General features: G+C 32.0%; 2 protein-coding genes across 3 annotated transcripts; both read right to left on the bottom strand.

Moving 5' to 3' along the window:
- Positions 1–14,179: 14,179 nt before the first annotated feature.
- LOC111795280 (zinc finger CCCH domain-containing protein 11-like) lies at positions 14,180–19,440 on the bottom strand. The gene is made up of 8 exons (XM_023677598.1): positions 19,160–19,440; positions 18,946–19,030; positions 18,697–18,837; positions 18,510–18,598; positions 17,501–17,689; positions 17,206–17,336; positions 17,027–17,129; positions 14,180–14,519 (listed from the first exon to the last, which is right to left on the bottom strand). Exons 1-8 carry the CDS (start codon positions 19,325–19,327, stop codon positions 14,337–14,339), a joined length of 1,089 nt encoding a protein of 362 aa, XP_023533366.1. The 5' UTR covers positions 19,328–19,440; the 3' UTR covers positions 14,180–14,336.
- Positions 19,441–20,411: 971 nt separating this feature from the next.
- On the bottom strand, positions 20,412–24,821 carry LOC111795265 (elongator complex protein 6). 2 transcript variants are annotated; one of them, XM_023677586.1, is made up of 6 exons: positions 24,506–24,821; positions 23,806–23,878; positions 21,626–21,831; positions 21,391–21,534; positions 20,773–20,860; positions 20,412–20,681 (listed from the first exon to the last, which is right to left on the bottom strand). In XM_023677586.1, the coding sequence occupies exons 1-6, from the start codon at positions 24,740–24,742 to the stop codon at positions 20,656–20,658; spliced, it is 774 nt and encodes a 257-aa protein (XP_023533354.1). In that variant the 5' UTR covers positions 24,743–24,821; the 3' UTR covers positions 20,412–20,655. The 2 variants fall into 2 exon arrangements, with proteins under 2 accessions (XP_023533354.1, XP_023533346.1); XM_023677578.1 differs by having other exon boundaries at positions 20,412–20,860.
- Between the last annotated feature and the right edge of the window lie 431 nt (positions 24,822–25,252).

Raw genomic sequence — 25,252 nt, 5'->3', positions numbered from 1 at the left:
ATGTGAATTGGGTCGAAGTCAAAAGCAATTTTGAGAGAATCTTTTAACTATTTACAAAAATATGGCTTTGTCAAAAAAAAAAAAAAAAAAAAAAAAANTTTTCTATTTTTAATTATAACAAAATTCTTTTGTGGCTTAATTTCTACCATTTTCCTTATATTTTATCATATAATTTCAACCAAATAATTTTCAACTTATTCATATATGCTATTAATATAAAAATAACTTTAATAATATATGTCACATTATAAATATTTAAGGTTGGAATAATAATTAAAATAAAACATAATTTAAATCAAGATGATATTTTAATCTATAGTTTTTGGCTCGTGAAAGTATTTGAATAGAAAATAATAATGTAATAATAACTATGGTCTATAACATTAAACTTTGAAACCGTATGGTCCGACCTTAACAAGTACTCGTCTCAAAAGAAAAGAAAAAAAAAACTTACCTAATTTGGCAAATTTAAAAGGAGGAACCTAATATAAATAATTAAATTAAATGTTCAAATAGACCAAAAAGACATAAATTTATTTGAAAATAAATTGGTTTGTACGTTGCTTTTTTTTTTTCTTTTTTTTCCAAAATATGAATGTATTTGGTAAACCCTCACCCTCACCTAGCCGCAATTAATCCTCTATTTCATTGGTCGGTCACCTATCTAGCGAACCTCAACGGTAATTATAAACACACTAATTAAGTCTCTTCTTTATTTTCCATATGTTTTTAAATAATCATTAAGTCGTACACGTGTCATTTTCTTATTTGTCCAAACGCACAATTGCCGAACCTCTGATCTCACGTAGGCTGATCCTACACAGACAAGTTGACTGTACCTAGGTTTTTGGAGTTTTTCTAATATTTTAATGTAGGACCGTCATACGTGGCTAGTCTGGATTTGAACATACGACGTACGAGATTCAACGGATCCAACGGTTAGAGTTCATTGCGTCTACCTATTGACTATACCTTTAAAGCTGGCTTCCCACTAATTATGCTGCGGATTTAATAATATTTCCATAAAATATATTATATCTGTTAATAGATATTATCATTTGTGTGTTTTCGCTCAATGTTTTTAAAACGCATATATTAGAATGAGGTTTTCACACCATTATAAAAAGTGTTTCGATCTCTTCCTCAACTGATGTGGGATCTCACACATCTCATCGAAGTATCGCATGCTTCTCGTAGCCACCACTATCTTGCCTTGCATCACATTATACGCCTATGCTCTTCATTCCCTGCCACACCCCGACAACCCAATCGAAAATTTGAGGGTTAAGATTGTGAAATAATTTCAAGTTCCTTGGATTACCAACTTAACCAACTCGAGATTTTGGGTTTGGTCCAAAAATTTTAAAATAAAATAGGCTTTTAAAAAATTTAAAGTACAGTGCTCGATGAATCCCATGCTAGTTTTTATTTATTTATTATTTTTTTTATTTTATCATATATTATTATCTAAACCATGGATAACTTGTACTACTTATCATAACTCTTTTTATATATATATATATATATATATATCTTAATGTAGAAATGATTTTAAATATTAAAAAATGTATAATAATGTAAGACCTCTCTAACATTATTATATTTTTTATATTATTTTTTACAAAGATAATTTACATTAAGTATTTCTTCGATATTCTTTATTTTTAACCTTAATTAAGGTTGGATTTTGGTGCGTAAACTTTCAAAATGCTAGCTTAAAAGCATTGATATTCTCATGTACTACCATTCAAAACATATATAGCTTTAAACCACGCCCCATTTCAAATTTCAATACATTTTTCAAGCCATTAGTTATTTTTCGTTTGAACAAGAACGTAGTTCCATATTTTTTTTCTTTTACTTATTAAACCCCTTTTTATAATAATACAAAATTATATATATATATATATATATATATATATATATATATATATATATATATATATATATATATATATATAAAGCATAACAATTAAAAGTCATTATTAGTCGATATTGTATGTTTTAACTCATTATGTATCGTCGTGAATCTCGAGAGAGGTTTCTATATTAAATATTTTATAAGACGTGTGAAAAAACTAAAAAAAAAAAAAAAAAATTAAAATAAAGTTTATGTGGGGGTAAAAAGGGAATTTTGGGAGTAGCAATTTCCTAATTAGAATCCAATCAAATCCCATTCCACTCATACCTCAAACCAACCATTAATGGAAATTTCCAAAAGAGGACAATTATAATTTGTGGTCCCCACATGTCTTTATCTCTCTTACTTTTTTTTTTTTAAATAAAAATAAAATCTCTAAAAAGAAGGGGAAGAAAACAAAGATAATCATCAAACGAAGCATCCTGAGCATTGATTTGAGAATGAACGGCTGAGATTTGTGGGGTTGAATTTTGATAGTGATAAGAAAGGAAAGGGGCAAGGTTCCAAAAGTGGGGGGAGGGGGGGGGGGATGGATATGGAAAGATTCTTGTGGTTGGCTGACATTAATTTCAAATCAAAAGAATAAAAAAATAAATTAAAAAATGAACGGTCATGATTGCATCACATTTTGCAGCTTTTGATTCATTGTTTTTTTCCTTTTGCAATTTTAGGGTATCGCTCACCATTGATTGGACATTCTGTCTCTATTAAGGTTTCTCTCTCTTCCCTAAATTATTGATACCCTAATTCTCATTTAAAATAAAATAAAATAAAAAAACAAAAATTCCATTTTTTTTTTAAATTTTCTATTTAATATATCTCTCAATTTTTCAATTTTATGTCTCGAACATATCAGATAATACGGATCGAATAAAAGATCGCACTTATTTACTATTTTTTTTGGACATTACTAGGGCCGAGTTAAGTACTTGCTGCTCGTTAAACTCATAACTTATTGTTTATTAAATGAGCTTTTACTTTTTATTTATTTTTTCAACTTTGTTTTAAACATTTTTTTAAAACGAAATTAAAATTTTTAATTTTATTTTTTATAAATGGTGTATATTTTCACCATTTCAATAATTAAACGATAATAATTATCTCATAAATTAAAAATAATTCAAAGGTAACACTCATAACATCATTGACTAAAGGACAAGTTCGAAATAGTGAACAATAATTTAAAAAGCATGAAAAGGAATATATTATTATTATTGTATTATTATTGAATTTGATATAAATGGAAATATTATATTATATATATTTTGGATTCATGTGTTGTCCATTTGCTAGTAATTTAAGAAATCTTCTTGAAACCTCTTATGTTTGGCCCACAAATATTGATAGACATATACATTTCAAGGATAGCCCTATATGCATGTCCAAACAACCCCCAAAGCAACGCATACATATCCTTAGTGAATCCCATGTTGAGTTCGATAATATTTTCTAATGACTTTAATTCTATAAATCCCGATTTTAAAATACATTCGCACAACATAATAAAATATGTAATTAAGTTGTTGATGGTCCAGACATATAAATTAATATCAGTGACGTAGACGTGTATCGAAACTAACAGTTATTGTGATTAAAAGGTGAGTATAGAACATATATAAACAAAACCAAACGAAATTGAGAGTTCGAGAACCTATGATCGGGAACAGGGTCATGGGGGTAGAGAAGTAATTTGGGTACGAGGGGTAAAATGGGAATTTGACAATAGAAGGGGTGTGGTCCCTCCCAACTCCTGAACTCCAAGATAGTAATACACTAATAATAATAGTGCCATTTAAAGAGAGGTGCCTTTTGGAGTAAAAGAAGAGACACTTCATATTTTCTGCACGTGACTTTCCACCTTTACTCAAAAAAGCAAAAAAAAAAAAAAAAAAAAAAAAAAAAAAAAAAAAAAAAAAAAANTGTAGTCACTTACACGCTAATCATTCAACCGTGATTTCACAATCGTGGGTCCCGCCAGAGATCGACGGTTCATAGGGAGTGAGACGCAAATCAACGATCGTATATCCGCACGTGTCGTTTTCACAGATGGAATAATTGAGACCTGCGTAATTTTAAATAATGTTGCGTAACCTTTCTGTAAAAAAAAAAACAAGATAAAATCTGAACTACGCCGCTGCGGTTTGGGGAAAAGGACACGTCATTTATGTCATATTTTGTTGGGCTTAGTTTCCTCCCATAAAAAAATAATAATAAAATAAATAGATATTCTAAATGTTAATATTTTATTTTTATTAAATAATTAATTAGAACAAATTCATAATTTCTTAAAATTGTTTGGCTTTAAAAAAAATACTATGACTTGAACAATCGACCTAGTTTTAAAATCTGAGATCGATTGAGGAGAAGAACGAAACATTTTTACAAGGATGTAGAAACTTTTTACTCGTTTTAAAACCTTTGAGGGAAAGCCTAAAAAGAACAATATATACTAGCGGTGAACTTCAACTGTTACAAATGGTATAAGAGTCGAGCACCGAATGACACACTCCGAAGGGTATGGACACAAGACGGTGTGCCAGCAAGGTTGTTGGGCCCCGAAGAGACTGAATTGGGGAGTCCCACATCGATTGGAGAAAGAAACGAGTGCCAATGATGATGCCTGAAGGGGTTGACATGATGTGGTCTGCCAACAAGGATGTTAAGTCTTGTAGGGGTGGATTGGGGGAGTCCTACATCAATTGGAGAAGGGAACGAGTGCCAGCAAAGACGCTAGGCCCCAAGAGGGAGTGAATTGTGAAATCCTAAGAAGGGAACAAGTGCCAATACGGATACTAGGCTCTGAAGGGAGGTAGGTTGTAAGATCTCATGTCGATTGCTATGTGTTGTCGTACTTTAAATGATTTGACTACTATTTTGACTTCATATGGATTAAAAGGGACATTTAAACTACTGTGTAGTTTCAAATTTTACACGTAAGTTAGTGATAAACTCTAGTTCGAATATATCGAAATGTAGATTGTTACAAAACTACATTGTGGTAGTTTTACTAGTCTCACCAAAACTTTATAGTAAAAATGTAAAATCGAGATAATAAGTTTAACATAAGTTAAAGATAACAAGATTAATTTCATCCACGCTACAGTTTAAAATAGAAACAAGCTAAAGTTTAAAATCATCGTAAAAATGAGCTTGAACGAACAAATCACGTGTGATCACATGGAGGAATCACGGTGTAGAAAGAGAAACAAGCTAGGGTAGGAGAAACAACCGAAAAGAACAAGATTCCATGTGTACTGAGAGCGTATTAGGTCAAGTTGTGTGAGCTAGACAATGCGATCGATCTTTGCATGTGCTACACGAACGCGGCTAAGTAAAAATAAGTGTCCGTGCTTATATCATTTCGATTCTCTTACATTTTTTCATCATAAATTAATACACTTTATAAATATTTTTCATTCTTAAAAACTCTAATTTTATATGTATCAATATTTACGAGTATTCGATAGAATAAAATCCACAATATTCATTTGTCTTGAAACTCGTGAGCGTTTAGTATTTCAAAATATTTCATAAATGCCTAAATTTTATTCTGTGTTATTATATACTCAACTGCGAGACTTATTTTAAGTTCGAAAACATATATAATTAAAGTTTAGGGTTTAAATTATAACTCGACCCAAATTTATATTTATTTAGTTAAAATGACGAATAGAATGATGCATATATGGAAATATTTATTTTAAAAATATTATTTAATTAGATTTGACTTTTAGAATTTTTTTTTTCAATTAAAAATTTGAGTGGTCCTTAAATAAATAAATAAACAAATAAAAACCATCATATTTGCCATCCATAAAGCACAGGATTCCCTTTTATATTTTGTATCCACCAGGCATTTGATTTTTTACTTTATTGCTAAAAATACAATTTTGTGATTAAATATTACTATTTATTTTTAATGTTATTTTTCAATATTTTTTATGTTATAAAAATCGAATTTATACCCTTTTTCTAATAGTTGAGAATTTTTCAAGTCAATATCCTTAAAGTTGAAAATAAATTTGATAGTTACGTGAAAAAATATATAAATTATGTTAGACCTGATAAAAAATATATTGTCGTTAAATAACAAAAAAAAAAAAAAATCTTGTTCGATGATATTTTTACAAACCCAATAATATAAACGTGTTACGAATATAAATAATTAATATATTTTATTTAGCTTAATATAAACTCAATTTAAATTTACTTAAATTGAAAGGGACAATATATATATTTTAAAATAATTAATAAAATATTATGCAACGTTACGGTAATTACAAAGTCAAAAGCAATGCATGGGAATTGTTGCTTGTAACAACTAGAAATCACTTAAAAGAATAAAATAAACAGAACAACTTGTGGTTTATAATAATAATAATAATAATAATAATAATATAATAATGGAACAAATTTTAAAAAAATTAAAAATTAATTTTCTAATTAAGCAAAGTACGGAATAATTTATTTAAGAAATTCCGTACTTAACTCCCCTCATTCCTATTAGATTCCTACTTTTCTATTTCTTTTTATTTTTTTATTATTTTATGAATTTCGAAGTAAAATATAATATACAATTAATCCAACTTAATTGTTTAAATTACTCGAGTTGAAAATGATTTATTTATTTATATATTATCTTTATTTTAAAGAAATTAATACCACGTATCCATTAGGCCTCGTGAAAAAGATTAAAAGCTAGATTCTTTATAAAAAGGGATTAAAAGACTCGACTTTATCGAGATTTAAAAATATTAATTTTAGAAAAAGGAATGGAAAAAAGAAAATGAAAGATTATTACCTTAAATGGATAAGGAAGTTTGTGGAACAAATGTATTATTTAATTACTCACCAATATACCATCCATAAATTATAAATTTTAAAAGAAATAAATCACTAAGATTTTATTAATAAATCAGTATTAAAATGTTTTAAATAATGTATTAATTATAAACAAAGTATTATGTTCAAATATTCATTTGATACAAAATTTAAAATATAAACCTCAATAAAAATAATAATAATTTAGGCGGAGGGTACGAGGTTTCTGTGCCCCCGGCTTATGACGTGGCCTCGTTATCTCCTCTCATATAGCGTACATACATACTTATTCCGTCCCTCCATCTGTAATTTTAGCCCTCTATTTTAAAAATTTAAATAAATACATATAGATATTTGATAATATTTGGACAAAAATGAAATTTAAACTTAAAAAATCTAGACTTGTTTCTTTGTTCGAGAGACTTAGTCGGGTTAGTCGGGTTAGTGAAGTTTGATGTTTTTAGTTTATGAGAACATGAATCGTAGTAATTATATCTATGTGATTGACGTCTACATCGTTCTAAAAGTTAGTGAATAATGTTCACTTATATTCCGTGTCAGTCTGGAAACTACTCCACGATCTGTCCCTACAAACAAATAAAAGGAAGATTTTTCCCAACAGCTCGATCTTAGATTTCATATCGACGAGTCCTATGAGCTTATGTTTTTTTTAGTAAAAAACTCAGAACAAAAATGGTCGAAAAAGGAAAGAAAATAAATGTTGTTTTTTTTTTTTTTTTTTTTTTTTTTNGTAAATATAAATGTGCTCAATTATATTGGTCTGTTTTGTAGGACATTATTTTGACATTTGTCGATTCCTTTGTCTGTCTGGTTTGCCAACAAATGGGAGCAACAAAGATATGGCCAACCAACTCCTCTCAATTTATCTTCTTGGTTAATTTTAATTTTATTATTTCGATTTGTTCGATTTCTATGATTTTGATATAATGTTTATATTTGGAAAAGTCACTATCACGTTATAAACGATCAATAATTCGAAAGAGGAAATATTCCTTCTTTTAAAACATCTTTGGAAATAGATTTAGTAGATATGGAGTGGGGTCTGTATTTCAAAGAATAGAACATGTAGCTATGGATCACGGTTCGATGGAGACAGGGTGGGGTCTATATTCCAGAGATGGGAGCACGTGGCCAGTTTTATTCATGTGATCGTAACTCTTTGTTTCTTTCTTCGTTAAGCCATTCGAACTTCATGTTTAAAAAAGAACGTTTAAGGCTATCGAATTAGCTAAACGTTCTATATTGTTCGTAATCTAATTTTATTTAATAAAATAAGTGAAAAATATGTTCGTTTTATTTGATTGATTCGTAAAGACAAAGCATATAATAAGGCAACCCTAATAACATTCCCTATCATAAATCAATTGCATTACACCATCTTCTTATTCTTTCTTTTAGTGTTCTTTCTCTTTCGATCTTTGATTCTCGATCAATTAAAGCTCTTCCACTTACTTTTTAAATTATGCAAAAATATTATAAAATAATTTTATTCACTTATTTTCTTCGTTTTATTCACAATAATTATCAACATTTTAATTTTTAATATATAGAGTTATATGATCTTTTGATTTAATCAAAGGTCCCTAATTTATTAGCTAACGTTCTTAGAATTATCCTAATTAAGGTGGTGAAAAGTACCGTTAAATTCAATTAAAATTAACAAAGTTTAAATAATTAAATGAAAAAATATTTTCATTTTGATAATTAATTTAATGAAAAAATAAAAATAAAAATAAATAAATTTATGATATTATAATAATAACTATTTTAGAGATTAAAAAATTTGTTGTGATTGATGAAAACCTCCAAATAATAGTGTCTCAAAGAAACCGTATCCATTATTTAAGGAAAAATAACTAATTAATTAAATCAAATATTATAAAAGAAAACAAAATTTTTTATTTTTATTTTTATTAATTAAAACGTACATAACATCAATTATCATACAAATTAAAACAAAATATTAAAAGAAGCTGGTCGAAAATCACTGTCCAGCTACAAATAACCAATCGCAGATCACCACGTGGACAATTTCCAGTTAATACCAAATTTGAATTTGGAACCGATACTCTTAGCGTGATTCATACGCGCGTCATTTATTGGCAATTAACGTCACTGCTTAAATCACAAGGATTTTATTAATAATATTTAAGTCTTAGACTTTATTATTTAATTACTTACATTTATTATTTATATATCACAAACAATTAAATAATAACCGGTTATTCAAATCCCAATTTATTTTTAAAACCAATGCAAGTGAAGTTTTTTTTTTAAAGCTAAATTCGAGGTTTCGAATCTTTGACTTTTTAGTTGATATCACGTATTTTATGTCGGTTGAGCGTGTTCTAACACCTTATGATATGAACCAAGAGACATCATTCATATAATATACTTCAATGAAGATGTGAAGAAAATGTTGTCAAAATTATCAAAAGAGGTTGCAATTCATGTCACATTGAAGAGGAATGAAGTTTGATGGTTATAAATTTTGGGTGGGTTGCAATATAGAGTAATTTAGAGTTATTGTATTTTAAGACTTGTTATTTAATTTCGGTTACATTTACATAATGGCTAATTATGGCCATAAAGTAGGAATGTTACAACTCTTGGAATACCTTGAGTAGTTTCATTTTTTAGGCTATATAAAGCCATGTATGTTGTATTTGTAAGGTAGACTTGGAAAATATATAGAAAGAAGCATTTGTGCTTTTCTTTAGCCAATGGCTAAGTTTCTTTGCAATTCTATGTAGTTTAGATTGCATGTAGAATCATTCAAGCTCGACATGATCAATCTTGCTTGTGGAGTGATTCGAATCTCAACCAAGTGTTCTTGCGTTGAGATATTTGATCAACAAGAATCATTCAAGCTAGACATGATCGATCTTGCTTGTGGAGTGATTCGAATCTCAAACAATGTTCTTGCCTTGAGATATTCGATCAACAAGGTAATCCGAATCTTACCCCCCTTGTAGTTGATTTCCTTATCTTATCACCTTATTTCCCGATTCCATCGTAGCGGATTTCTCAAAACTATTATCAAAATTTAATTAAATGTAACGACCAAAGTAAAGGATTTGGAATCAAATGCACCACCTGAATGGCCATGCATTATCCTGCATCCCTGTGAATTGGTCACGTTATTCACTCATTTCTTAAGAGTGAAAAACTATCCCTACTAGTGATCACGAGTCATTTTCAAATAAAAATTACTGGGATGTCACCCACACATAAAATTACTCTAATTCAGATATGGTTTCGTTTTATTTATATTACCCATCATTTTAATTATTTATTTCCAACATAACTTATTGGATTTAAAATAAACTTAAAAGCATATTTTATTTAAAAGTCGTCATGCACATCCACGTCGATTTCTAATTAATTATTATTATTATTTTGTTTTTTTTAACAAAACTTTAAAATAAAAATAATTTATATTATAAATTGACATAAAATTTTATATTAAGTCAATGATGCCGTTCATCTTTTTAAGGTACGGCAACTATGAAATTAAGTACCGTACTTATCTTCTAAACATTTTGACTTTTTTAGTTGGTAAATAATTATTTAGAATAATATTAAATTATAATTTGAGTTTCTATAATTTTAAAACTTTAAATTATGTATTTTTTTTTTCACTTTAACAACATTTAGAGCAATAATATTACAATTATTTAATTATTTTGTGGGATAATCTGAAATTACAAAATTCTAAGATTAAAAAATGGGTTAATTTTATAAGTTGGAGTGTCAAAAATTTATTTTATTTTTTTTAAAACTAAAATATGGCAATAAAATCAATAAATGTGGAGAAATTTGAAAAATTAGAGAGGCAGATGGGCCACGTGGATATTTATTACTAATTGGACAAAACTCCAAAAAAACAAACAAAAAAAAAAGACAAATTAATTAAGATATTTTTTTTTTCCGAAAATAAAAATGAATATATATATTTTTTATGGCGAAATGGGTACGAGGTTATCAACCCTCCTGCATCCGACGACGTGGCCACTTTCTCTCCCTTCATCTCCTTAATTATAAATTTATTTTATTTTTTCGGATTTGACCCCATTCTCTACATTATTTACCACAATGCCATCACCTATGGATATAAAGAATTTAGAACTAAATTTGATTTTCAAATAAAAATGATAAAAGTTAAGAGTTTGATTCTTAAACTTTTCTATTTTTATTAATAATAATAGTTTTGACTTAATCGAAATTTATTTGATTAAAGTTTGGCAGAAAATCCATTAAAAATTTATATATATTTAAATTATTTATTGGGTTAATANCCAGCTACAAATAACCAATCGCAGATCACCACGTGGACAATTTCCAGTTAATACCAAATTTGAATTTGGAACCGATACTCTTAGCGTGATTCATACGCGCGTCATTTATTGGCAATTAACGTCACTGCTTAAATCACAAGGATTTTATTAATAATATTTAAGTCTTAGACTTTATTATTTAATTACTTACATTTATTATTTATATATCACAAACAATTAAATAATAACCGGTTATTCAAATCCCAATTTATTTTTAAAACCAATGCAAGTGAAGTTTTTTTTTTAAAGCTAAATTCGAGGTTTCGAATCTTTGACTTTTTAGTTGATATCACGTATTTTATGTCGGTTGAGCGTGTTCTAACACCTTATGATATGAACCAAGAGACATCATTCATATAATATACTTCAATGAAGATGTGAAGAAAATGTTGTCAAAATTATCAAAAGAGGTTGCAATTCATGTCACATTGAAGAGGAATGAAGTTTGATGGTTATAAATTTTGGGTGGGTTGCAATATAGAGTAATTTAGAGTTATTGTATTTTAAGACTTGTTATTTAATTTCGGTTACATTTACATAATGGCTAATTATGGCCATAAAGTAGGAATGTTACAACTCTTGGAATACCTTGAGTAGTTTCATTTTTTAGGCTATATAAAGCCATGTATGTTGTATTTGTAAGGTAGACTTGGAAAATATATAGAAAGAAGCATTTGTGCTTTTCTTTAGCCAATGGCTAAGTTTCTTTGCAATTCTATGTAGTTTAGATTGCATGTAGAATCATTCAAGCTCGACATGATCAATCTTGCTTGTGGAGTGATTCGAATCTCAACCAAGTGTTCTTGCGTTGAGATATTTGATCAACAAGAATCATTCAAGCTAGACATGATCGATCTTGCTTGTGGAGTGATTCGAATCTCAAACAATGTTCTTGCCTTGAGATATTCGATCAACAAGGTAATCCGAATCTTACCCCCCTTGTAGTTGATTTCCTTATCTTATCACCTTATTTCCCGATTCCATCGTAGCGGATTTCTCAAAACTATTATCAAAATTTAATTAAATGTAACGACCAAAGTAAAGGATTTGGAATCAAATGCACCACCTGAATGGCCATGCATTATCCTGCATCCCTGTGAATTGGTCACGTTATTCACTCATTTCTTAAGAGTGAAAAACTATCCCTACTAGTGATCACGAGTCATTTTCAAATAAAAATTACTGGGATGTCACCCACACATAAAATTACTCTAATTCAGATATGGTTTCGTTTTATTTATATTACCCATCATTTTAATTATTTATTTCCAACATAACTTATTGGATTTAAAATAAACTTAAAAGCATATTTTATTTAAAAGTCGTCATGCACATCCACGTCGATTTCTAATTAATTATTATTATTATTTTGTTTTTTTTAACAAAACTTTAAAATAAAAATAATTTATATTATAAATTGACATAAAATTTTATATTAAGTCAATGATGCCGTTCATCTTTTTAAGGTACGGCAACTATGAAATTAAGTACCGTACTTATCTTCTAAACATTTTGACTTTTTTAGTTGGTAAATAATTATTTAGAATAATATTAAATTATAATTTGAGTTTCTATAATTTTAAAACTTTAAATTATGTATTTTTTTTTTCACTTTAACAACATTTAGAGCAATAATATTACAATTATTTAATTATTTTGTGGGATAATCTGAAATTACAAAATTCTAAGATTAAAAAATGGGTTAATTTTATAAGTTGGAGTGTCAAAAATTTATTTTATTTTTTTTAAAACTAAAATATGGCAATAAAATCAATAAATGTGGAGAAATTTGAAAAATTAGAGAGGCAGATGGGCCACGTGGATATTTATTACTAATTGGACAAAACTCCAAAAAAACAAACAAAAAAAAAAGACAAATTAATTAAGATATTTTTTTTTTCCGAAAATAAAAATGAATATATATATTTTTTATGGCGAAATGGGTACGAGGTTATCAACCCTCCTGCATCCGACGACGTGGCCACTTTCTCTCCCTTCATCTCCTTAATTATAAATTTATTTTATTTTTTCGGATTTGACCCCATTCTCTACATTATTTACCACAATGCCATCACCTATGGATATAAAGAATTTAGAACTAAATTTGATTTTCAAATAAAAATGATAAAAGTTAAGAGTTTGATTCTTAAACTTTTCTATTTTTATTAATAATAATAGTTTTGACTTAATCGAAATTTATTTGATTAAAGTTTGGCAGAAAATCCATTAAAAATTTATATATATTTAAATTATTTATTGGGTTAATAAGAAAATTACCAACCTTCCAACCTCACATAAAGTAAGGGATTACGGGGAAAAAAAAAAAAAAAAGTCTAAATGGGCCTTGGAAGTAAAAGGATGATTCTGAAGCCCAAAAGGTAATCTAAATGGGCCGAACCATGAAGGAGTAGTTTTGTTCTTAAATATTTGGGAAAAATTACCATTTTAATTTTACTTCAAACTTTCTCAAATTATATGATTTTTCACTTTAAATTTTCAATATTATTGAACTAGACCCTAAAATTTTGTAAATTTTATATTTTCTAACAACTATATAATTTTATTCAAATTCATTTTTTTTTGTTTTTTATAATGATCTTTGAAGGCATATGGGCAAAATTGAACCATGGTTTATAATTCATTGAAGGCATATGAAATATTTTTATAATAATCTTTCGATTGAAAATTTATCAAATGGGCAAAATTGCAATATTTTTTCAAGTTTAAGGAAAACACTACAACACTTGCTTAAATACAATGCTGAAATTTGATGAAATTAAAATTTTAAAAGTGAAAATCGATATAAGCAGGTAAAATTCATCAAAAAGACAAAAGGACAGCTGAAAATACCTTCACACACAAAAAAAAAAAAAAAAAAAAAAAAGCTTAAATTTGTAAGCAATAATGAGTGGTAGTTGACATTAGGGTATAAAACTGAAAAACCTGAAAGAAAAAAAAAAACGGCTTTAAACCGATCAAAATGTTGTTAGTTTGGGTTTGAAACGGATGAGTTTGGGAGATTCGGTTTGTAAATGAAAAAACACCGAACACATGAAAAGAGTGAAGAGAAAGAAGCACATGGAGTCAAAATTTGAATATGTTATATGGCAACCAAAGTCGGTCCAATCCCAGATAAGAGAACATAAAAACTCAGAATCCATTATGTTCCTTAATCTTTTAACAAACAACAAACACACTCTCTCTGCTACAGTGAACAATGTCTCTCTACCTCCCTCTCAAGAGGCCTCGATACCTGGCTCCCCGATCTGAATCGACGTTCTGGATAAACTTGCCTCAAGCTCGTTTAGCTCATCAAGATCCAGTTCTTCGTCGTCGTCGTCCTCGTCCAGGAGGACATCTTCAGAATCATCAACAGCACTTGTTGAGGTACTGGGTCCACCCGTTGCATTATCTTTAGCCTGAAATTGCACGTGGTCATTAAAAGGATGAGAAATTTTTTTTTTTGAAGCTTTCATGATTTGAACGGCCTAAATTTCCACGATCAGTTCACCAAACAAATCAACTGGACTTGAATTTGTACGTGCAGTCAGCTAAGTGCTTTAATGGGAAGCAAAATAGTAACTAACAAAAAGAAACGTATTGAAACTATCTACAGTTGAAGATGAGAGAGATGTTGTTTTGAAACTTCTCTCTCTTCAGCATTTTTAATCTTCATTGGTATTGTTCTAGTAAAAGTCTCTTTCAAATAACAAATAATCATTCTTAAACCAAAAACTTCTGCACTTACGTGAGGTTCTATATGATGGGTATTTCTTGTTTTGATATTGAGATAACTACAAAAGCAAACCTCCTGGGTTGCACAAAAATCTCTCTAGCCTCGAACTATTCCAGGGCATGAATCTAGGGGCCATGATCACTATCCACTTGGTGGAATGGTCCACAATCAAGTGCTGCTTCTTCCCAAGCCTTATTGGGAATGCTCCAACAAGATCTAACCCCACGGAAGGCCAAGTAGATCCATTCGACGTTAATTCCTCTAACATATAGTGCCAGTAGTAAACTTATGGGCATGCTTTGTTTGCCAACGTCCTACCTCTCAAATGATTTTACCAGTGGTTGAGATGTAATTAGACATACAGATCCTCAACTTCTCCCAGATGGCATAGCGCTACGGTCTCAAGAAGGAACGTCTATAAAGCTATCCTTTGATTGGTATGATGAAGCTTCCAAGTGACTGCTTCATCAACAGAGTTTCTTTCTCAAGATCTTGTAGCGTTAGACAAAACCAACAGTTCTTTCTCTGCTTTAAGAGAGTCAAACTTCCTCAATGGAAATAGAATGTATCTAGCACCAAACTAATCAAGGAGGACCCAACATTAGCAAGGGTATCCGCACAATTGTTCTCTCATGTGAGAAATCTTAGTATCTCTAGATTTTGGTATCAGATCCTTTGAAAGAATGAGAGAGAAGCTGCCAAGCTCCAGCATTCAGGCTTATTTCCAAATTTGAAAGCTTTAAAGATGTACTCTCACATCTTCATGGTTCTGTCAAGTGTGATAGATAAGATTGATGGACGATTTAGAGAGATTCCCTTAAATGGGAAGACAGAACAGATTATCGTGCCTCCAAGTCCAAGGGTAATAGCATTTGGATTGGACGATGAATGAGAACTGAGATCTCATATTCCTCACATATTCAGGAAGAATCTCAATTATGATGGGTCAGACTAGCGGTCATTGAGCCAGTGCTAAAAGTAAAGAGCTTAAATGAAAATGGATATCAAGAAAATATTTCGAAAGAAGAGTCTCATCAATAGAAAGGTGGAGGTGGGCCACCCTCACCAACAGATAGGTTTTTTGTTCGTCAGAACAGCTAAGCTGATTGTAGAATTTAGAAATTAGATCAACCAAGGAGTGTCACTAATAAAACTTAGTTAGAACGCATTGACAAGCAGTCGGAGGTTATTTCAAGGTCATTGTCCAATATATTTTGGAAGCCCAAAGTTCACAAGAAGGTGAAAATCTTTATTTGATATTGATCAGCTTTTCTTAGAAAGTTAAATAAATGAGGCCCATCGCTAGCAGAGGAGCCCCTGTTTTAAATCATTTGCTAAGCTGGTGAGCCTTTTGCAACCAAGATAATGAAAACCAAAACTCTCTCTTGTGCTACTTACCTTTTTTCTGAGCGAATCTGGATGCTCTTCACTTTGTGTAACTTCAAAAGTGAGCTATTGAGATTTCTACCGATAAAGTTTGTTCAAGTAACCGCTAAGTTAAGCCTTAAAATCAATGAGCTTATGTTATCTAATGGCGTCGATGTGTTTGGGGAGAAATGAGAACTTTTCAGTCAGTATGGGTTGGGTTAGAATTTTTAACTTGCTGAAGTAGTGAAACCTCAAGAATGATTTCTTGTACTTCAACTACACCAACATCATATCTTCTGGTCCCTTTGTCGGCTAGAACTACTTGTCCTCCTTTTCTTATTTCTCTTTTGAGGGACGATATTTTTTCTTGAACCACTAAAAATAGCAATACAAACAAAATTATAGCTATCACTACAGAAACACAAAGAATATAGACAACATATTTTCAATAACCAAGTCTAACTAACATACTTCAAAGTGGTTGGAGCACATGGAATAAATCAATCTGTCTAACGATTGGAAATTTCCATCGCTAAGACACTGACAGGCTTGGATAAAAGAAACTATTTCTTTCCTCAGATACCTCTGCGTAGCATATTACATTTGCATATGGTAAGCAGTAACATTCAAACCATCCTCATATTAAAACAAAGGGGTAGGCGCATAAAAAGTGATGCCCAGAAATTTAAATGTTCGACTAAAAAATTCATCAGGGAAGAATGTGGTCATGAAGTCACTGTTCACATGGCATAACTCATGAATAGAGTCGCAAATGACTCTAAAGAAACAAGCAATCTGTATAAAATTCACACATAGGATTACCTTTGGTTCATCGGCTTCAGGTTCTTCTTCTCGCTGATATTTTTCATATGCCTCAGCATCATCCACAAACAAGCTTGCATTTGCAAGAAACAACTCCCGACCACTGGAAAAAAACAAAAAGCTCATGTCACTATTAATTACTTTATAAAAGTAATTAGCTATATGAGTAATCTAGAAACCTCATGCGGTCATTCTTAGCTCTCTCTGCTTGTTGTGCAGCCAAACCAGCATCTCTTTCATCCATCTTTTTCTTCTTCCATTGGAAGAAAAGCTCCGGAGTAATGGGAGTAGTGGTTTTAACTTTTGCCCGCTGGGATAAGCAAATAAACATAGTAAAAAGATGTAGCGTGAAACTGAAACCCAAAATTGAAAAAGAGTAAAAGGCTGTAATTTTTTTTAAAAGCATTTTCTTGTTTGGTTTAAAACGTCAACAGGAGAATAAAAACCATAAGCAATTAAATTGAATTGAATCACCTCATTCTCAATCTCTTCCTCTATGGCAAGCTTTTGACTCTCCTCTTCGAGCAGTTCCTTCATTTGTGACTTTAAAACATATCCTGGAGGAAGAGCATGTCTATAGTGGCAATCTTTACCACCATTAGGACACACCCAAAACCAGCCATACTGCTTCTTCTCCACTGCTTCCAGAAAATGCTTGCAGACCTGTAAATTATCCATTTTTAAAAGATCATTAAAATAGGGTACTAAATTATCTCAACTATAACAAGCAATATACAGTTGTCTAGAAAACCACAAGGATTTTAGAAAGACCGCATGTCAGCACAATATAATAGCATAACTCAATCACTGGAAGTGGAAACATAATCCATGCGTTGGAAACAGAAGTTCACAAATACTAGTTCTAAAATTAAGTATTACCAATATGAGCTTTTTTTCTATTCACCAGCAAGCTTCACTTCTACAGTAACAAGAACGTCAAAGTCAGTTCTTTCCAGACCCATCCCTTAGACCTTCAAATTATAAGTTGGTGAAAATCCCAGCGCATGCATACATTAAATAGGCGCATGCCGAATTCTAAAAAAATACCCTAATTTTTAATTCACGAGAGATTAGACATCATAACCTTGCCCAACAATGTCACCACAAGGAAACGTATTAGTTTCCAGTTAATACATTAAATATGGCTGAAGGCAATGCCTTGAAGAAGAGAGGCGTAAGCCTGAATAAAAAATGACAAGGCATTGAATATAAAGTATAAACCATACACACAAGTGAACATCAACGTTTTTTTTAACACTACAACAAATTCATTTTAGTCTTCTAGTCAATTCGAGGTGTAGAAACTTTAATGCATTGTCATGAAGGCTTAACCCTCTTCTACAAAAGGTGTAAGACTCTTACAATTCAAAGAAAGGATGATAGATAAAGGGATTGCATATTTGAGTTAATATGTCAGAAGTAACAAGCTCAGACAATGCAATTTAACGTAAGAACGCTATGAAGGGGACATGATAAAACATACAATCTCAGTTGGCTTGTTGAGGTTGTAATCATTCTTTTTTGACTCGATGACCTTCTCCAATGTCTCTTGATCCCAATCCTCCATCGTATCTAAGGAAAAGCATTGGCCGTGAAGAATTTTTTAATAAAAGTATTTAATAAATGAAAAATTATATGACTTGTAGAAAATAAGAATGTTAATCTCTCACCTTCATCACGCTTATCACTATATATATCAATCTTTTCACCCTTCCTCTGGACATTCAAATCATGTGAAAACTTGCATTTAAAACCTTTCGTACACTGTCCCGCTTTAAAAAACTCACAAAGTATAGACTTGGGATCAACACCTAACCAAATAACCAAAATCCAATATCACATTAGTTCATACGAAAGCTTCGACGCAAACAATAAATCTCAACTAAAACCAAAGACGAAAAGTAATAAATCGCACATACCAACGGGTACTTTGGGCTGACTAACAGCAATCTTGAACAGGTCATTTAGCTCCTTCTCTTTAGCTTTTTCTTCCTCCTTCTTTTTCTGCTTAATGCCAAAACCAATCAATCAGCTTCTTCTCGTTCCGAAAAGTAGAAAAAAAATCATCAGAAAAAGAGATTAAACTGTCCCCTTAATTAACCAGCAGAATAAACTTGGAGCAGAAAACCGGACCTTGGCAGCTACTTTCGGGTCGACCTTTGGCTGGACAGATTGCTTGAGATTCTGGACATATTTCTGGACGTTTTTGCTCTTATTCTTGTTCTTGAGACCGAATGTCTTGTCTTCAACGACCTTCTGCTTCTTCGCTAAATCGGCCTTGGATTGCTGCTTCGGCGGCATGCTTATTTCGCATTCAAAGTCGATCGGCAGCCAAAAAACCAAGGAAACCCGAAGACGAATAGATACCAAGGCAGAAATTTCGCTCCAAGAAAACACGATATTCGATTTTAAGGGTTTGTACGAACAGATTTAACTTTGTATTGTTTAAATGACAGTCCTGTCCTCCACTTATTGGTGGCCTTTAGCTTTCAATTGGGCCGACCCAACGAAGGCCCATCAACTAGCGGGCCCTAAAACACTTATTGGTGGTCTTTAGCTTCAATTGGGCCGACCCAACGAAAGCCCATCAAGTAGCGGGCCCTTTAAATGACAGTCCTGTCCTCCACTTATTGGTGGCCTTTAGCTTTCAATTGGGCCGACCCAACGAAGGCCCATCAACTAGCGGGCCCTAAAACACTTATTGGTGGTCTTTCGCTTCAATTGGGCCGACCCAACGAAAGCCCATCAAGTAGCGGGCCCTTTAAATGACAGTCCTGTCCTCCACTTATTGGTGGCCTTTAGCTTTCAATTGGGCCGACCCAACGAAGGCCCATCAACTAGCGGGCCCTAAAACACTTATTGGTGGTCTTTAGCTTCAATTGGGCCGACCCAATGAAAGCCCATCAAGTAGCGGGCCCTAAAAGGCAATCACCTTCTTAGTTCTTTCCCCAACTAATGTAGAATTTTGTTTGCACTCTTAACATTATCACTTTGATTTCCATTTGCACTTTCTGAAAATTAAATCTCATATTGGTTAAAACAATAGAATTCATGATGAAAAACACATTGAATTGTTGTTAGAGCAAGAAAAAAAAAATAGATGGTGATGCATCCCCTCGATCGTTCTACAAATTAAGTCTGTGATTGATATAAGGTCGTTCCTGTCCTAAGCGAAAACTAGAATAAATAAATTAATTTTTGCAATGCATCGAAGTTTCTACTAAAGATTAGATCTCGAGCCAACCTGAACACAGTTCAATTAAGACATATGTTAAAGGTTTAAATCAAATTCTAAAAATTTAGGACCAAATTGAAAATGCATACCAAAGACAACCAAATTTTAACTTATAAACTCTTAAACTATCTGTTAGGATAAAACTAAAAATCAGCGGCTATTGGACAATTTGCAATAACTGAATGTTCATATTTATCAATACTGACTTTGGAAACGAAAATAGCAAATAGTAAGTAATTTTTCCCTTTGTTATAATGTCAAATAAAGAGGTAGGTTTCACACAGAACAAATCGACTGTAGAGCAAGGAATCTATACTGTCCATGATGATCTCAATAGAGCGCCTTTCTAGTTGCATCACGAACAGTATCAACAGATGCTCGAAGTCGGGCAACTTCACCGGGTTAAGAGCCAAAATGGTACTACACAAAAAGGTATAATTATCAAATCTGTCTACTTTTCTTGCCCAAGACTTTCCTCAAGCTCTGCTTCCAGAATAAAAAAATTCAGTACCATTTTCCTTGATGTAAAATTGAAAATTATGCACTCTGTTTCTTAAGTTTTCTTGCAGGCCTCCGACTGGTTTGTTCAAAACTGTCAGCTGCAGAGAGGAAAACGAAACCTGATTATGATCATGATCGCCCTAACAATGAGTGGCAGCAACAAATGTGAATAAAATCGGGTCAAACAACAAAGCGGGAAAAAGTATGCTAAGCAGCTTGATGATGTAATTGATATTTAAAAATTTATTAGCATTATATATAGTATCTTTAGTCTCAACAGCATATGCTACCTGAGGTTACACCTAAAACAGCCTGGTATAAACAGGCACTGTTACAGGGAAAGAGTTCATGTCATCAACAACCCCTCACATATAGTGCCAGAAATCTGGGGGAAATGATAGGTAACTAAGGGCCTCTTTGGAACAACTTTTTAATACTTAAAAACAGTTTAGAATGATGGTTTGGAGTGACTTTAGCACTAAGAAAGTCACTCCAAACAGGCCCTAAGATCGGGAAGAGTTGTTGCACAATTCTTGACCAAGGAAGATGTAGGAGAAATAGTTCAAACATAACTAGGCGTAGAAAACAAGCTGATTAACATGAAAGTTATAAAAGCAAGAAATGGCACCTGCCCATGAACGTCCTTTGCTATACCAGTGGCTAGTGGGCCTACTTTTATCAAAACGTCAGCAAGGTATTCCATCTGTAGAATCAGTGGCCTTTCGATGTCCAGGTAAACATCTTCGTGACTAAGTGCAATAATGGAACAACCCTGTGGCAAGAGCAAAGTATGAATACTGGAGGTTAAATATAACAAGGACATGTGAAGAAGAGAAGAATTCAGTAAGCTTAAAGGGTCTTACAATTTCTGATGTTAAAGTGTGGCAATAATGAAGGAAGTCTAAGACATGATTTGAAGAACCATTGGCAGCAACCTCCAGAAGAGGTATATCATCAATCACAATGGTGACATGCCTTTTGTTCTCTTGAATTAAGGCACTAACAGCTCTCTGAATTTTACAGTACAGTCCAACAAGAACACCTTCACCAGTTTCCTTTCCACTTCTATCTGGTAGCAGAAAAAACTTGTGCCATATCAAAGATTTGGTGCCATGAAATACATAATGAAAAGCCAAAAAACAAGCACCTTTCGGACCAAAAAGGAACGCATGACAAAAAAGCTCTATAATTGGAAATACTCCAATGTTCTTTTTTTTTTTTTTTTTGGTTCTGCTTTGACAGGAAACGATTTCATTGATCGAATGAAATGATGCAGAATGATGTCCCAACAATAGGGATTACAAATGCTACATATATATATGACGGTGGCCATCAAATGCTTATAAATGCTACACTCTCCAATCTCCTCATTTATTACTGGTCTCTGTTTAATGGCAGGCGAGATGAAAAGATCATCACAAATTTCTTTTGGGAATGGCCCAAGAATCCAAGATGGAGAAAGGCATGCACAATGTTAGTTGGGATATTACCAAGAAGCCCCTTTACCTTGGAGGCTTGGGCATTGGCAGTGTAAAAGGAAAAAAATGAAGCTCTACTTGCCAAATGAATTTGGAGATTCACTAATGAAAGACAAACCCTTTGGAGGCAGGTTATTATGTCTAAGTATAACTAACCTGACCCTTGCCATCAACGGCATCCTCCTTCCAGGAAATTCTCTTCCAAAGTCACTTGGCCATATATCTCCAGCTATCCATCAGTATTAAGGACCTTGGAAAGCAAAAATTGGTGATGGGAGAGAGAGATCCTTTTAGAATGAGCAACGGACTGGTGATGGCTCATTGGCTCAATCGTTCCTCAATCTTTACAGACTTAACATATAAGCCATATGCTTTCATCTCAGAAAGATGGAATCAGATGAGATTAGTAATGGTAATTCTTTCATCTCCAGCTATCCATGTTACTTGCTGCATCGCTTGAAACGGTAATTCTTTCAAATGCTATGGATAGATGGGTTTGGCTGATGGAAACATCAACCATTTTCTCGGTGGAGTCCTATAATCAACATGGCCAAAACAACAAAAACATGACATAGACCCCCTCTACAATTGCCTTTGTGATGGAAAATACCGTAGGAGAGCGAAGATTTTCTTTCGGAAACTCAGCCCACAAGAGTATCAACACCAATAACAACAAAAGAAGTTACTGCATCAAAACTTATCCTCATCAGTCTGTGTTTTCTGCTGGAAGGACACAGAGTTGCAAGGCCACCTCTTTATCACTTGTTCCTTTGCTGGGCACTTCTGGTCCTTGGTTTCAGAAGCCCTTGGTAGGCACGCTACATGGCCTATCATCATTCGCGAATTCCTCTCCTACATGCTCATGGGCCAACACTTCATGGTTCAAAAGAGGACCATTTGGAACTAGCTTATCAACACCTTTTTATCGACCCATTAGAAAGAGAGGAACAGCCACGTTTTCAATGACTTGGGTTCTCTTTAATGCTTTCGGTCAGTGTAAATGTGCAAAATCCTTCAAGGACTAGGCTCACTAATCTTTTAGCTACGAGAAGAATATTTTGTTATCCACTATGAATATTTGGAAGTTTTTGTTTCCTCTTTTGTTCATTTCATTCATCAATAAAATTCTTGTTTCTTCTCCAAAATAATAATAATAATAATAATAATAATAATAGAATGAAAAGATGAAAAACACGATAAATTTAAAAAGATGAGGAAACATTTTTCTATTTTATAGCAAAACTGAGAAGAAAAAAAAAACCCAATAGTTATCTTTATTTCATGGTTATCCAGATATCCAAGCTCAGTAATGAGGAAGTAATGGAGGGTCAATGAATTATGAAAAATAAATTCTTCGCTGCAAGTGTAGAAAGGGTGGGGGGCAACCTACTTCATCAATAGCTGGATATGCAACCAATCCCTTCTAAGTGTAAGTAAATCATCATTTATACAAGTAGAAAATAAAGCTACTGCAACAGATGCAGAAAAGAATGAGAAGTTCGAAAAAAAATGGAGGGGGAATAAGATAAAAGCTTAAATGATGATATTATACCTGGTTTTCTCACCTGAACAGCCCACCGTAAGCATGTCTAAGAAAAAGAACCTATGGCTGTCCCTTTGAGCAGCTAAGTTACACCCCTGATTAAAATATAGTCTACAGATGAATACTCTCATTCTGAACACTAAATTAAAGTAATTAAATAACAGAATTTCAGCACGACAGATAACAGATGAATGAGAAGAGAGATCCAACATCAAGATATTATTGTCAATTTTTATCACTAAAAGCTAGATAAGTCAAATGTTTCTTTATAAGCTTATCAATCATCATTTAATAACGATTTGGTTCTTGAAAAAAGAGCTTATTTCTTTACCATTGAAAGATTAGTGATTATAAGCTTAATTTTCTAAAGGCCAATAATCAAATCGTTATCAGGCTTAATAATTTCATAAACTATATTCCACTAAAAAGAATATCAGTCAATCGTCCAATAACGAATTCTTTATGCAACTCGTAAATATGTAATTCTTAAAACTTATTATGTTGATAGCAGCCTTGAGGAGTTCAGAATTCTCCGTTGGTCCTGCTATATAATCTTGTAATAAATTTCCACCACAGTTCCTCTCATCAACAACCAAGTTCAAGTGAGCAATAGGAACTCATACCAAAATCGAAAAAAGTCCGTCGCCAAACTCAAACCAACAAATAGCAAAAAAATCTAAGCTATAAACATCCACACACATGCATAAATAGCGAGATCGCACCAGTTTCCTGAGCACGCGGTCATAGTGAACAAAGGACTGAGAGAATGCAATGAAGATGACGGCATTGGAAGAGTGAGGAGAAGAAAAGGCGCGCTTGAGGAGGTGATGAAGAACAAAAGCGCCGCTGGTTTCAACACAATCCTCAACAAGCAACAGACGGCCGACCAGAGGGGAGAGACTCGTAGAATCATCGAGACCTATAGCTTCATCAAGCAAATTCGAAGTCATTCGGCTCATGATGGTTCGAGGTTTTAGGTCGGCGACAGGCGGAGCAGAGCGAGAAAGGAGAAACCAAATATATAGTAATTTTTCGTTTGGTTCCTAATGTGGTAACTGGAAATGCTTCGCGGTCCTATGCTGTATTTAATTTAATTTTTAATTTTAATTTTTTATAATTCTGTTTATTTACTTTCCACTCATATTTTAAATGAAGCCACATTTTTTTTAAAGTAAACAAAATAAATTATAAAATTTTATTTTTAATTTTAGAATTTGATTTTTTTTTTTTTTAAAAAAAGGTGAACAAATATAAACTCTTCAAAAAAATAAAAATAAAGCAAAATCGTTAATGACTATTGGTTGTACTACTATGACGAGTTTTTGTAGTTTGAAATTTGTAATGATTTAACGAGTGTGTAATAACCAAGGTATTTCACCATCAACTTTCAAGAGGTCCATTTCTTCGATCGTTTTTCACTTGCAAATGTTGGCTTGCAGACGTAATTGGAGTCAATCCAAGCATAACTC

The sequence above is a fragment of the Cucurbita pepo genome, chromosome LG01 (assembly GCF_002806865.2).
Source record: "Cucurbita pepo subsp. pepo cultivar mu-cu-16 chromosome LG01, ASM280686v2, whole genome shotgun sequence".
Taxonomy (NCBI): Eukaryota; Viridiplantae; Streptophyta; class Magnoliopsida; order Cucurbitales; family Cucurbitaceae; genus Cucurbita; species Cucurbita pepo.
Note: the sequence above shows the minus strand (reverse complement) of the source record. Positions and strands in the feature narration are given on the sequence as shown.